Source organism: Gossypium hirsutum, chromosome A13 (genome assembly GCF_007990345.1).
Source record: "Gossypium hirsutum isolate 1008001.06 chromosome A13, Gossypium_hirsutum_v2.1, whole genome shotgun sequence".
NCBI classification, from domain to species: Eukaryota; Viridiplantae; Streptophyta; class Magnoliopsida; order Malvales; family Malvaceae; genus Gossypium; species Gossypium hirsutum.
The window spans coordinates 88,636,766-88,652,578 of record NC_053436.1 but is presented as its reverse complement, the minus strand read 5'-3'; the positions used below and the strand labels follow the sequence as shown (position 1 = coordinate 88,652,578).

Below are 15,813 nucleotides of genomic sequence, written 5' to 3'. Positions count from 1 at the left end.
TAAGAGCTTAATTGCTTTTTTTGAAAAAGTTTGAGGGCCTTTTGATGCATTTTGGCAGTTCAAATACCCAAGTAAGTGAAAAAATAAAAACAATGGCTCAATTACTTTTTTAAAAAAATTTGAGGACTTTTTTTATGCATTTTAAAAGTTCAACTATCCAATTGAGTGAAAAAAAAAGCTTAATTACTTTTTTTTATTTCAAAAAATTTGAGGATTTTCACCGCTAAAATCTTTTTGATTCCATAAAAGTATGGTGTTAATAAATGTATTAATTGTAAAAAAAATTAGGAAAGAGGATTATTATTTAAATATCAACCTAAAAATTTGATAAGGAGTAAAATTGAATACAGATTTTCTTTTATAATATTTTGTGACTAAATTGAAAAGTTTTGAAATAGAGAGTAAGCTTATACAATTTCTCTTTTGTTAACAAATTCTTAATTTAAAAATAGTAGCTATTCTAGCACCTAAACAAAATAAATGAAACCATTAATTAGGACAAATAATTTATCTTTTTAAATCAAAATTTAATTTAATACTAATTAATACCACCAAGTATGACCTTTCATTTTTTTAAGAAAATATTTAATAACGTAACTACTATTCGCTGTAACACTTATAAATGGCTCATATACCCTCCATATTTATTGTTACATTACTCCAAGAGAAAGAACACAACAACAAAAAAAAAAAGGTCTCTTCCTCTCTTTCTCAAAGACAGAAGAACAAGAAGAAGCTCTTTGGCTATGGCTGCCGACGTTAGCTCTTTACATAGAGTTTTAAGTGGGTACAAGGATGATCTAACGGTGGGGAATGAATCTGGTGGACCAAAATCAACAGCTTTGATTACTAGAGACCTTCTTGGCGTCGGAGTTGGTGGCTCCGCCTTCACCGATGCCAAACATGATCAATCCCAAGAACTTGACCTTGACCTTCATGTCCCTAACGGATGGGAAAAGCGCCTTGACTTGAAGGTACTCTCTTTTTCTTTTATTTTATCATACGAATATTTTCAGTGATGGTTTCAATTTCATACTCTTTGTTTTTAAGTGAATGGGAATTTTATTGTTCTTTGTTTAACTACTAAAAGGAAATCAAATTCTGAACTTTCTTCATTGTTTTGATAATATTTGATTTGATTTGATTTCAGTTTTATATTGTTAATAAGGTTCTTGTTAAATTCAAATATGTTTGGATGATAAGAAAATGGTGTAGGAGTTTGGAGATTAAACAGCTTTAATTTCTGCAAAATGTAAATTATTACCTCTACAATTTAAACCCAGCTTTCTCTCTTTAAATAATTCAATACAATTTGGTTGGCTTATTCATTGTTTACTTCAACTGAAATAAGCCATTTATTTCTAATATAATCCATTCATTATTTTGACATTTTATTTCCTTGCACAGATTTATTTTAACGAGCAATCAACAACATTAAAATTTGCATTTATTTACCTTGAAATTTATTATGCTCTTCAATGCTCTGCAACTTCTAAGGCCACCTGCATTCTTTACTTATTATTATTATTATTAATTATTATAACTTCTCTTTGAATCTTCATATCACTCTTTATCTTTAATAATTATTTATATTTAATTCAAAAAATAATGCATTAATTTATGGTTTTGTTAATGGTTGCAGTCTGGTAGAGTGTACTTGCAAAGATGCAATTCAACAAATTCATCATCATCATCCGATGGGACTAAGCACCAAACCAATCCAACAGTGGCAAAGCTTCAAGATTTAAATATCCCAACATCCCCATTGCCTTGTAAACCTTCGCTAAACCTATTCGATGAAAGCAACTTAGAATTGAAATTAGTCCCATCATCAAGCAATTACCAGAGTGTGTGCACCCTTGACAAAGTAAAATCCGCGCTCGAAAGGGCTGAGAAAGAGCCGATAAAGAAGCGAACATCACCGTCATCATTGTGGAAATCATCCTTATCACCTTCCTATTCTTCATCATCATCTTCAATCAAAGATTCACAAAAAAGTGAATTTAGTATAGAGAAGTTTGCATCACCGATTGCGGCTGGCTGCCCGGGTTGCTTATCCTATGTGTTGATAATGAAACATAACCCTAAATGCCCTAGATGCAATACCCTTGTTCCTATTATGCCAGCTGCTAAGAAGCCTCGCATTGATCTCAATATATCAATTTGAGGGACTTCAATATCAAATGCTTAACTATATGATTTTGTAAATGATAGATGAATTAGATCTTACCAAAAATTGAGCATATGTATATGGAAAAATGGATGGGCAAGACCAACAAGACAAGAGAGGGAAAAATATAACGTTTAGATTGGTGGGTTTTATTGGTAAAAGAAGTTGAAATTCAAAATTTATATTTACGTTAATATCACTTTTAAAACTAATTGTAGTATTAATATATTTTTTTAAATCCCATGTTTTTTTTATGAATTCATGTTAGCTTAAAATTTATTTTTTTCTGATTTTCCATATGATGGCATCCTTGGATTATGTTTCTAACTAACCTATAAGGCCTGGTTTATAAGATTTATTAGCTTTTAAGCTTTCTTGCATTGAAAAATTAAAAAAAGAAAATCAATTGAGAAGGAATAAACTTAATTAGAAATGCCCAGGTTAGGTGTATCATATATCAATTCATTGTGTAATTGCGGAAAAGCCTAAATGCACTTTATCAACACATCAAGGAATCTACACCACACTATGCCCTTCAAATATATCATTCAGGCAATGGAATCCAAATTCCAATATTTACTTATGAATGCATTAATTCATATTTTATATTGAATTTGTGAAAGATTAAATCTCGATTATAATTATCACATTGCTTTAATCTTAGTAGTTTAGACTCAAAAATTACAATTTGAATAACTACAATTACAATTAATTATTATAAAAAAATTTACAATTGAATATTTAAAAAACATAATTTGACTTGTAAACAAAATATAAATTTGAATAATATCGTCAAACATAAATCAAAATAAAATCTTTAAAAAAAAAACCCTACAAAATTTATAAACAATCGAAATTTCAACCTTGTTATTAAACAAAAATTGATTGATAGGGGTTTAGAATTTTTAAGCAATAGCAGGTCCTATTGAATTAATTTTTGTATTTGCAACATAATATATAGGGTTCTTGGCAAACAAAGGTTTGTTCAACTTAATTAATACCCTTAAAGGATCCTGATCCAACTGAAAACGAAAGAAACTCAACAGAAATGCTGTAAAGTCTAAAAACATTAATTGAAAAATCAATTAAACTTTGAGTGCTCAACAATTTCCCAATGGTTTTAAGGCATATATGTACTATTTAATTAACTTTACTTTATTAAACTTATTTCCTGTTGTCCATTTGGCTTTGTTAGATCATAAAATAAAAAAGATAGTGATGTACAAAAATACGGTTGTATCATATAAATGTTTGAAAACTGCATTCAACTACACTTCGTCAAATGATGAACTTTATTACGGTTGCTGCGTGAAGCTAATTAAGGGTCATTTACTAGACCAATTCATAAATATACCTAACACATAATAAATGAGAATTTAATTTTTTTTCATGGCCTTTAAAGTTTTTCTACCTACCTTCTTATTTGAGATTTTAATTTTTAGTTTTCATATGCATTTTATTTTAGTAAACCTCACATATCTAGTTGTCCTGTCAATTATTTCTTTCTTATCATCTACCTTGCAACAACAGAAAACCTCATCCCTCATTAATTTATATTCATTCCTACATATTAACAAATAATTATTAATTATGTGTCATGTTTTGAATATTAGAAGGTTTAATGTTTTGAAAGAAAAAAAAAAGAAACTAGGAAATTAATTAGAAAACATGTAAGAGTGTATTTTTAGTTACTTTTCTACAAATTATTAAAAAGGTAGGTGAGACTTAATCAAAGGCGTAAAAGATGGGACCAAAGTAATATGCTGCATTTTAATAACTTTAAGTAATCAATTCACGGCTGGTCAAAGGAATTCGCAGACTTATTATTCTTTGATTGCAGTACACAAAGATGGTTGGTTTTTTATGTTAGTTTTGGAGTTTTATGATTGTTCCTTTGTTCTATAACTTGTTACAACAAGTGATTCGACGGCAGTTGTGTTGCTATCAAAATTTGTGAGTTGGCATATTTCATTTGTATGAGTCGAGAGCATGTCTTGATAAACTAGCAAACTACGCAACTTTAGAGCCTAACACTCTTAATCCATCAGCATCATCATGTTTTACTTAAAAGAGAAGCATAAAAAGTATAAAATTCCTTATCGGATAAGTATTTGTATCCGCTCTGAAAATCCAATATCTGGTGCAGTCCATGGGATTATTCATCAAAGATTTTATTTCGATAAAATCAATGTTTAAATTCAAGATAAAGCTCTATCTACTTGTGTCATGTGTCGCGGATTAAAATTCGTGACGAATGTGCACAGAATGTCCCATAGAGGTTAATTGATTAAATAAAGCTCATTCAATCCACTTGAACTGGCTCAATTCATGGAACATGTAGAGAAGTCCATCTACTTGAAGCCTTGGTGGCCAAATGAAGCACTTAAGGAAAATTAGGGCTACCATGGTAAATATGGAAACTAATCTTATAAGATTTGATTTTATAATCTTAGGGATCATGTAAATCTCTTAAGAATCTCAATTGTAAATTGGTTTTGATCTCGACCGTCGATGTAAAGTAAACTGTACTGTTGGATTTGGGGGAGCTCAACTATAAACAAAGGTCTTCCCCTTTATTTGTAATCATCCAATTTTTCTTCCCCTTTATTTGTAATCATCCAATTTTGTCTCATTGTATTCCATTCAAAGTTAGTGAATATACTTTCAGAGCATTTACTCAAACACTTTGTGGGCATTGCTTTTTAGTGGCTTTTCTGTTCTCTCGTTGCTTCTTTGTCTTTAAGTTGCTTCCGCTTTAATTTAGGTGCCTCGAAAAACTTCTACTGTGAATTATCATTTTTGAGAGCTAGGCTGACTTAGGCAAATTTGGAACCAAGAAATAGCCTAAGGCCACATAGATTGCAAGACTAAAGTTTTAGCCTTGTGATAGTTGGTATTAGAGTTAAGGTTCAAAGTCACTGATTGAGATGACGAAAGGAGTAGATGATCAGATTGAGCCAATGGAGACCCATGAGAAAGCTAGGAAATCTAGTCAATCGAAAGTATGTTGTCATCTTTAGAAGTTGAGTGGTCAATCTCGAGGAATCCATGGGGGATGTGAGGGAGACATTCGAGGTAGTTGAGGGAAGCACCAATGAGCTAGACTTAATGAGGGAGTAACTCAGGGATTCGTGGTGGAGTCTCTTAGTTCCAATGTAGAAGCGAAGCAAGGGATGCTTAGTACCATTACAGATAAGCTGACAGTGAAGGATGATGATCTCGAGGCCATGAAATCCATCTTGAAGGAACATATTGCGAAACTCAAGAAGCAGCTCTTTATCTATAAGGCTGCTTTAGATAATAGGATGTTTGCTTCGAGGTTGAATCAACGCAATGGCTGTTCCCAAACTAGAAGAGTTTAAGGTGAAAAAGTCTGCGAGGGATGTGGACAACCTCTTTCGGGGGATGGAACAGTACTTCCATGTGATTGGCATTGAGGATGATGCCATTAAGATAGGCATTGCTCCAATTTATTTCATTAATGTTACTTTTATGGCTACGACTTAGGTCCATGGATGAAAGACAAGGTGGTACTGCTATTAAGGCTTGGGTGGAGTTCTAGAATGAATTTAGGAAGTAGTTTTACCTACAGTATGCTAAGGAGGAGGCTCGAGCTAAGTTGCATCAACTTATGCAACAAGGCACTGTCTAGGAGTGTCTTTAGGAGTTCACTAAATTGTTACTCCAAATCCCTAAATTGAGTGAGAATAAGGCATTCTACTAGTTCAGGGATGGATTAAAGCCTTAGGAGAAACAAGAGTTGTATCGACTATGGATCAAGAGCTTACCAAAGCCATGGCCGAGAAGGAATCATTTGTTGAGCTTGGTTTGAGGAAAGTTAAGTTTGAGTCTTTTGAGCCCAAAGAGATAGGCAATGGTGAGGAGACCATAAGGAATGACTGGATAGGAAAGGCTACAGTGGTAATGGTAAGAATGGTGCTAATAGGAAACCATCTAATAGGAAAAGGAAACCCAACAACCATTCGAGGGTCAAAGAGAATAAAAATAAGTCGTTACAATGCTTTTTATGTAGTGGTCCACATAAAGTGCTAGACTGCCCACAACAATCCATGTTATCTATAGTTAATAAAGAAGACAAGGTGGAGCCTGATGAGAAAATTGTACTAAGGCTTGAATTAATGATACTCAATTCTTTTAAAGTAAATAAAGATTTCAAGTAGAAAAGGTTGATGTCTATAGACATCAACATCACAAACCGAATAAGAAGTGCTTTTATGGATATGAGGGTGTCTAATCTATTCATATTAGAGAAAGTCGTGGGTAAACTTGGTCTCTCATTTAGCAAATTGACTAAGAGAATCAATATGGTTAATCCCAAAAAGGACCCAACTGTAGAAGTACCACGATGAGTTAAGCTACAAATCGACGAGTAGAAGGTCATCTTACAAATATATTTTGTTGTTGGAAGCATGGCTTGCCACGCCTAGTTTCCTTTAAACCTAAAAATTAAGAACAAACTTTAGGTTAGATTGAGAGAATGTAAACTGGTGATCTCTACTAAAAAGTTAGAAAAAAGTTAGGAACAAAATTAAACAAGATTAAAATCTGTTTTTGGTTCGGTTATATTAGAATCAAGTAGTTCCTTAGTTGGGGACAGAATGATTATCTATGAATGGTTTCTAAATGATTGAAGACTGTACGAAAACGGCTATAAATAATTGGAAAGCGACTTCCCGAGGAGATTTCTTCTCAAGTCTGTTTCATTTTCTATCATCTTTTTCCATAATTGATCCGAGGAAGAGATGATTATGGAAATATTTGCATGAAGCGATGATCGTGAGGTTTAAGTCGAAAAAATAAAAAATCCAGTGAGCTACTTCTTGGAGAATAAGAGCTCATACGTGCAGAAAAGCTAAGCTAATAAGGTGAAAAAGATTCAGGTGAGTTTCTGCACTTTATTCCTAGGATGCTAAGTACATGTAAAGTCGTATACATATAAGAGTATCCTCCACTTTAGCTTTGTAAGCATAAATTAACTATGACTCATTGGAATTTCATTTATGATATATATGCATCACATGATATGATATGTTAATGGAACATCTAAAGGAATTGTCGACGGGATAGATAAAGTTAGGACATAAGAATGAAAATTTCTATTAGATTCCTTTATACGATGTTGCTAAGTACACCCATGATGTGCGAACCTCTGGGCCTTACAGAGGGGACACTATGATGTTCGAGCATAAATGTATAGGATGGCGAACACAGGAATCGACATAGGAATATGGAAAAAGTAAATTACAATTCTGTTAAGATTCCTCCATTGGGGATTGTTGGGAGCAAATTGTGATGTGCGAAATTTTGGGTCTTGCGAGGTGGGGGAACACTTCGGTGTTCGAGCATCAATGTGGTTATAAGATAAGACAATATTGATGGTATTTAGGTTCCATACAGCAACACCGTGACACCTCCAAAAGGTTTAAGATGTAAGATTTATTGTGTTGAATCTTCGGATTCGTTAGGACCTTCTACGAGTTAAGGAAATACTAGTTTGAGCTTTTGACGTCTCGACGAAAACATAATTGGTGAGTGTTTAGAATCGCTACTTATGGACACGATTCATTGCTTTAGTTGGGAATTTAGAAGTAACCTAAACCCTACTCTAAATTTTGAATGTTAGCTTTCTTATACTCTTGATTTGTTTTGTGATTATATTGTGCTTATAATGTGATTGTGTAGTGATAAAGTACAGAAAACAATAAGTAATTATGAGTGTTAATTACAAAAATTTTGGCCTTGTGAACTTTGAGACTATTGGATATATTTGGCATACCATAGAATTGTGATGTAGGATTGTAATGTACTCATCTATATGTGTTGTGTTTTTAAGGCATTAAGGCCCAGAACAGATTTGGAGAGATAATGGAATGTGAGTTAAGCTCCATTTACTGAGACATATTTGGTGTGTTGGAGAGTGTTAGCTATATGCTATGCTTTTTGGTATATGTTCGACTCTATGAGTCATTTGGTGTGTTGAAAATCCATGTATCCGATGTGTGGTAATAGAACCCACTTCTATGTTTCATAGCTCAAGTGCAAAATTATCAATAGATGTGATTATGTATAATGTGATATGTGCCTAAATGAGTAAGTGATTACTAAGTAAATAAATAATGCTTGAATAGGTAAAATGAAACTAACGTATGAAATGTTGTAATTGTGTTAAATGGTTGTTTCAATAAGGCATGATGACATGTTTGCTTGGTAGTTATTCTGATCATTCACTGAGCTTGTAAAGCTCACCCACTCATTTTTAAACTATTGCAGATTAGTTGTGTTCCAGTGTGAGCAGTGTGGTTCCAAGGGAGTGATCCAAGCAATAACTTAGCATTATTTTGTAGGCGTTATTTATTAATTTATGTTTTGGAGAAATAAAGGCAATGTGGTAGACTTTTTGTTGGTTTTGCCATGATATTTAGGATTTTTTTAATGACTTTGTTGCTTTAGATTTTGTGGACATTGGTCTTGGTATTTTGAATGTTTGCCTGAGCATATTTGTAATGTTATGAACTGCTATTATGTATATTTTGACGATGGCTTGATAAGGTATTAGTTATATGTTGATTGATTATTTGTTAGAATGGAATAAATGCTTTAAACTATTGTAATTTTTTGTGGTTTGGAGTAGAGGTATCAATATTCGAGTTTTTAAAAACGATACCTTCATGATTTTTGAAAGTACAAGACGTTAGTAACGCTATTTGGTATTGATACCACATCACGGGTATCGATACTCGGGATAAAATAATAGATACTTTATGAAAGGTACCGATAATTTTTGAGGTTTTGATTTTAAATGAGAAACAAAATGTTGTTTTGGTGTCGATTTTCCAAGCAGTATCGATACCATTTGAGAGAAATATCAGTACCTTTGATTCAGTATCGATACCTACGTGATTTATTTTGAAATTTTGCTATGTTATTCTAATGCATGTTTGATTCTCGTTTTAAGTTCGCTTGATGAATGCTTAGCATGTTTTATTGATGACTGGAACATGTATGACTTATAGTTATTACAAAAGCTAAGAGGGAAGGTGTTTGCTTAATGACAATACCTTCTATAATGCATGTGATGTGTGATAGTGGTGTGACATCTTAATATCCATGCTTGACGACCGAGCAGAGTATAAGGTGTTACAAGCTATCTCTTCTTCTTCTTTTCTTTTTTTTTCCTTTTGTTTCCATTATATCAAAATTAACACCCTTCTGTTTATTCTATTTGTCGTCCCAATATTGTATTTTGTTGTCGTTCATCTATTTCTATGCTGTTGTATTTTTTCTGATTTGGTGTTGGTTATACGTGATTGGAAGTATTTTAACACTGTGTTTACATCCTTTCATGAGTACTTTTTATACTTCTCTAGAGATAAATGTCTTGTTTTGGTTTCATGCGGAAGGAAGGTAGTTGTTTGATTAGTGTGAGAATGTTTATGGTTTGATCATTTTGTGTTTTTGTTTGGGTGAGGATTAAGAAGCGCATTGCATCCCTACGAATTAGGTGCCTTAGAAACCATTACTTCTAAGGGTAAGTAGTCGAATGCCTAGGTCGATTTTATGTAAGCGATTGATAATTGATTAAGTTGTGGATGTCGTGTGTAGAATTTGGTTGCTACTGTAGTGTCGACATTCCGAAAATGATTAGGTGTGTGACTCTAACCCAAAAATCAGTGAAACTGTGCAAAACAAAAAGTGATAGTCGATGCCACACAGGCATGTGCCTGGTCGTGTGAGAGACACAGGTGTGTGCCTAGCTATATGGGCCCATTTTGAATGGTTTAGTTAGGTTGGATGTGCGAGTTAGCAAAATTATGTGATTGGTTATCTGATTACATCTGATAAGATTATTCTGTTATGCATGACGTTAGATTCAAACATTTTGTGAGCATGTTAGATTTGGTAAATTCGTAGACTTGTTTGTATGTGTAATTGTGTGAACATGTCTCTGTACAGAACTCTAAACAAGTTAATCAGTATGCTTATGATCTATCAACTCGTATGTAATGCTATCATGTTTCTGATCAGTTGTGTTTATATGTGGCATGTTTAAAATGAGTATATTTTTGAACATGTAGTATGTTTTTGCATATGCATTGGGGTGGGATATGAATATGATATGGAGGAAGTTCTGGTAGTTTTGATCTGTAATTTTGTTGGTTTACCCGCAAAGTCTAATTCTAGCTGTTAAATTGCATTAGTTATTTCTGGCGGACTCACGTGTTATTTCTGCCAGCTTGTCTGCATATTATTTCAGTGGCACATGACCACCAATTGGTGAGCGGTTGGATGGATGCTTAATTATCCTAATTGGTATGTTGGGTGGGACGGAGATGGTGTGTAGCAGTTGGGGGTAAGAATTATTTTGTATGACATTGCATTTTTAAGCATTTCTTGTTATTTGATTATTTTGTTCTGATATGTGCATTTGTGTATTAATATGTTATATGTTATGTATGTGGGCTAAGTCGCACATTAGGCTTTTAGCTCACCTAAATATTTTTATCATCTTAGGTAATCCGCAGACTTTGGATTGGGTGGTGCTCAAAAGCTCGAATTGGATATTCTTAATAAGACAGTTCTTAAGAAAAAATTCAAATTAAAGTTATGGACTTTTTGGACCGTTGGATAAATTTTTGAACTTTATTTTTGGTTTTTTTAATAAATTAGTTTAAACAAATTGCATGTTTGGCGATTAATTAAATAGGAAATTTGCTTTTCTCAAAATTAATTAGTTATAGGTTTTTCCGCTATAAAACAAAATGAATAATTGAGTTTTTAGGAAGATAAAGTAAGTTAATATTATAACTTTTAATTTAACTTGGTGGTAAATAATGTATGTTTTGGAAAACTCTTATTCAACAATAGTTAAGTTTTTTAGGAAATAAATGGAAACAACTTTTTGCAAAATTACTAATGCGAGAATAAGCAACATTTAAGGAAGCAAATAATCTATGTTTGGGTAGTCAGTGTAACTCTTAGGATTCGGTCATAACGTATAGGTCGAATTATACTATTGGCTTAAGCTCAACTTATCCTCTCATATTAGATAATTACAACTCCAAAGTTGAACTCGAATTATTAAGTAAAACTATGTTAATTTTTACACCAATATAAGTGGTCTATTTCCAAAAAATCACTTTTATATGGGCATAAAATAATCTATGAAGTTGAGATATAGTCATAAATACTACATTTTTATTAAATGTGTTATTACTCAATTAACCCTATTCTTAAAATCCAAATATAAATTTTAAGATTTAAGTTTACAAAAACTACCTTAAAAATTTTTAATTCGATTTTTTATTCCTTGCTTGATTGTTAAAGCATAATTAAAAAGTCAAATCTTATTTGTTAAAAAAAGTAAAATCTTATAAATTAGACGTGCCTCATGCCTACGCGCTGAAGTCTGAGGGCCAGCAATGTAAAACAACATTGAACTTGCGAATTGCCTTTAGCGTAACTTAAGTAAGAAACTAAAATCTATATTATAAAAGGGAAAATTAAAAGTTGCATGATGCATACTATAAAATATCCTTCATAATTTTATAAACTCCACTACCTTCAAAAAGATGGAAAATCATTTGGAAGGTTATAAATAGGTCTTAAATTTTTTATTAGAAAATTTGAGAGGGTGAAATGTGATTGTATGATATAAAGTAAATATATAAAAAGAAAGGAGTATATTACAATATTTTATTTTTTAATTAAAAAAATACACTGTAAATAACAACCAAAATATTGCCAAATGAGAGTTGTATATAAAACTCCCGGAAGATGAAAAGAAATTTATTAGTTAAAATTCTACTATTATTCTCTATACGGATTTAGTCTATTTTATTTTATTTTGATTAATTTTAATTTTCATATTTTTAAAAAAAATTAAAAATTTTAATCCTAAATTAAAATAATAGCAGTTAAATCCATTACTTCAGATTCTATTATTAATCATGTTTTATGTAGAAGTTATGAGTTTAGTCTTTATTTTTCAATTTAAATATTTTTAATTCATATATTTTTTAATTTTATAATTCAATCTTAATTTCAATGGTAACGATTAAATTATAGTATAAGTACTAAATTCATAACTTATACACTATACAATAGCAAAATTTAAACAATTTATTATCATTCTTTTGTCAGACACAATTTCAATTTCAAGATGATATATATAATAGTCATGATTACATATGTATGCTATAAATTATTATGTAAGAAAATACTAGAAATGATAAAGTCAACTCTGTGCACAATGGTTAACAAGTAGAAGGGAAAAGCAGATGAGATTTGTTATATAAAGCCGTCAGAAAATTGACTTGGGATCTGCAAAAGCTGAAGACAAATTCATTATCATTTTTCATGGATGCCCCTAAGAGGTGATTCTTTTATTTCTAGCTAAGCTTATTAGTGTAAGGGATATGTATACATATAATTCTGTAGTTTTTGAACCACCACCTAACCTACTGTTTTTGGTAATAGTTGTACGCCTGAAGAAGTTGCCACTGTGAATGTAATATCTGCAAAAGATTTGCTTGGATCAAACTACTGCTATCTGGATGTGAGGTCTCTCCTGTTTCTATGCTTACTTTTCTCCAATTTCTGAGGAAGTGATGTGGTTAAAGTAAGCTAACTTGTATGTATTTGCAAGGCAGAAGAAAGAAAGAAAAAAGATTGGTTGTTTTTGCAATGCCTCAACCTCATTCAAAGAAGATATTTGATCACAGTTTTTATTCATATATTTAAATAGTACCTGAAAAATAAATTTCTTACTTACTTTTTGAAATTTATCATTAATTTCTACAACATTACTTAAAAAAATAAATATTGTTTTTGTTAATAGGACACCCGAGGAGTTCAGTAAAAGTCATATTGACCATGCTTTCAATGTTCCTTACATGTTCATCACACAAGAAGGTAATTCATTTAGATTATCTAATATTTATTTTATTAATTAGAGAATGGCATTTTCAAGTTGGAGTTTTTTTTTTGGGGGGGGTAATTAACACCTCTCAATACATTATAAAATCTACTGCTAATCTATCCATCCATTTTAAATAATTGAATCAATCTTAGAATTTATTTTGATTTTGTTATAATTTTTTCATCCGAAAAATAATGAAAATTAAAGATTAAATTTATTATATTAGTAAAAGAGTTGACTTAAACAATGGCATATTTAAGAGGTTAAGATAGTTTTGTTTATTTAATTGGTACTAGATTAAATTTAAACAAATAATTGGTTGGTTTGACTTTTATACAAGTTATTTGGATGGGTAGCTCAAATATCCAATTCATTGATGTGACAATATAAGTCTTGAAAATGTGAAAAGCAACAAAAACACTTATCCAATAATAATAAAATCAATTATGTTGAACACTTTCATCAACTTATGTATCTAATTCATCTTTATTTATTGTGGCAACAATTAACTAGGTAAAGTGAAAAATCCAGAGTTCCTGAAGGAGGTCTCCTTAATCTTGAAAAAGGATGATCACATAATTGTGGTAACATAATATTTTATGTTTGATAATTTATATATTATATTCATTTATCTATACTATTATTTAAGTTGTACCACCAATTTAATTAGAGAGATTATATAAATATCTTTCCATAATTAAATTGAGGGTATTTTAATTTTTTTATTTTAATAAAAATCAATAAAATATGTATATGATGATATTTAAACTCACATCAATTGCACTGATAAAATCTTATATTCACTACTCAACCAAAACTTCATTTTAATATGTTTTACACATTTTTATTTTAATATGTGAAATTTATTATTCCTATCAGTTGTATATATGTACTTATTATTTATAAAGTCCTTATTAATTTGGTGTTAGGAGTCAACTGATTACCAACTTGATTAGAGAAATTACGGAAATAGCTTTTTGTAATTAAAATAAGTTATATCATTTAAGAATGGTTTAATCTTTTTTTTAAATAATATATAATAATAATATGCATATAGTGGAATTTGAACTCACATCAATTAAATAAGTAAAACTTTAAATTTACCACTCAACCAAAACTTTATTTTGATTTTTTATACATTTTTATTTTAATATGCATAATTTACTATAACTATACATATTTCATGTGTTTTTATTAATTAATTTCAAACCATGTGTTTTCCTATTTATTTTATGATGTCATATCTCTGTGTTCTAAATATGTAGTTTATATAGAGGCGTGTGATAGAATTTTTAGTATTTATTTTAAATATTTTTAATAATATAATATCATTTAATTTATTGATCGTGTATGAATATATATATTATCAATGCATAAATATAAGATTTAATTCCTTGATTTTTGAGTTTTTCTATTTTTTTACAAAATGTGTATTTTTAATTTTGAGGTCAATAATTTGATGTGTCTTATTTTTTTTAAGATGTGGCATATATATATATAATAGAGCAAGTATTATGCATTTTCTCTTTTTTGCCTTTTTCAAATGTGCAAACAATTTGTCTAATACTACAATAATATCAAGATGTATATATCTCATCATCATATATTTTAAAAAATAAATCGAATCAAAGTATTTAGTAAAATTAATGAAAAAAATACACATTTTAAAAAAAAGATATAAGTGAAAATTATGAAATTATAACAAAGAGATTAAATGGAGGAAATAACATATAATATATAACCTTCAATAGAGTTGAACCAAAATATAAATATGATTTTGTAAAAGTTGCATATATTTTAGAAAATCGAGTTGATGAAAACATAATTGGCAGGGTTGCAACAGTGGAGGACGAGGTGTCCGAGCTTGTGTTGATCTTATCGAGGCTGTGAGTTTATTAATTTATTATAATAATGTGTTTGTTCTAATTTGTCAAATATAAAATAATTTATGGGTTTATTGTTGGAGACAGGGTTATGAGAATGTGAGTAACATGGAAGGTGGTTATTCAGCTTGGGTCGACGCTGGACTCACATCTGCCGGGGATAAACCTGCTGAAGAGCTCAAAAGCAAATTTCGCCCTTAATTAAAATTAAATTCCACCTTCGTATCAATGTTTGGGAAAATAAATAAATCAAAATCATGTTCAATTTTGCCATACTATATGCTATGGCTCAATCTTATATTTGTTTTCTTATACGTACTTCTGTTTAATTTAATCTGTTTTTTATATTTTTAGTTTCCCTTTATTTTTAAATAATAAGTATGATATAATCAATTAATTTCATTGAATTTTGCTATATCATGTTTTGAGTTTTGTTTAAGTATATTTGTTTATGGATCGAGTTTAAAAATGGATTTTATAAATAGAAGTAAAATTGATTTAAATGCTTGCATAATGAACATGAAATTGAAACACCAAAACTTATGCTTTGAGTCGATTTCAATGTCTACCTTATTGCAGCTGTTGTTCCAATAGGGTCGGAAGCGTGTAAATTATTGTACTAAAAAATTACACAAAGTTCAATTCCCAGGAAAGAGAGGTGGATCACATGGATATCTTAAATACCAAGTCTTTCCTTAGACAGAATATCCCTTCTATAGTAATTTAATAGCACAATTAAATATTACTATTATACCCTCAAATATTGAAAGAAAAATAGGACAAGAAAGAACACAAGAGTTTTAACGAGGTTCGGTAAATTA

At 30.5% G+C, this 15,813-nt stretch overlaps 2 protein-coding genes across 2 annotated transcripts; both read left to right on the top strand.

Annotated features, from left to right (window-relative positions):
* Positions 1 to 620: 620 nt before the first annotated feature.
* Positions 621 to 2,408, top strand: LOC107962086 (uncharacterized). Its single transcript, XM_016898320.2, has 2 exons — positions 621 to 974; positions 1,643 to 2,408. Exons 1-2 carry the CDS (start codon positions 747 to 749, stop codon positions 2,165 to 2,167), a joined length of 753 nt encoding a protein of 250 aa, XP_016753809.1. The 5' UTR covers positions 621 to 746; the 3' UTR covers positions 2,168 to 2,408.
* A 9,981-nt stretch (positions 2,409 to 12,389) lies between these two features.
* Positions 12,390 to 15,394, top strand: LOC107963456 (protein HIGH ARSENIC CONTENT 1, mitochondrial). Its single transcript, XM_016899969.2, has 6 exons — positions 12,390 to 12,564; positions 12,668 to 12,751; positions 13,029 to 13,102; positions 13,623 to 13,693; positions 14,942 to 14,995; positions 15,080 to 15,394. The coding sequence occupies exons 1-6, from the start codon at positions 12,548 to 12,550 to the stop codon at positions 15,191 to 15,193; spliced, it is 414 nt and encodes a 137-aa protein (XP_016755458.1). The 5' UTR covers positions 12,390 to 12,547; the 3' UTR covers positions 15,194 to 15,394.
* Positions 15,395 to 15,813: the final 419 nt, after the last annotated feature.

Bases quoted from the DNA above. Each gene is read 5' to 3' on its own strand.
- LOC107962086 (XM_016898320.2), top strand. From the start codon at position 747: ATGGCTGCCGACGTTAGCTCTTTACATAGAGTTTTAAGTGGGTACAAG. The intron at 975-1,642 runs GTACTCTCTTTT...TAATGGTTGCAG, and splicing joins AAAAGCGCCTTGACTTGAAG to TCTGGTAGAGTGTACTTGCA.
- LOC107963456 (XM_016899969.2), top strand. The intron at 13,103-13,622 runs GTAATTCATTTA...ACAATTAACTAG, and splicing joins CATGTTCATCACACAAGAAG to GTAAAGTGAAAAATCCAGAG. The intron at 13,694-14,941 runs GTAACATAATAT...CATAATTGGCAG, and splicing joins AGGATGATCACATAATTGTG to GGTTGCAACAGTGGAGGACG.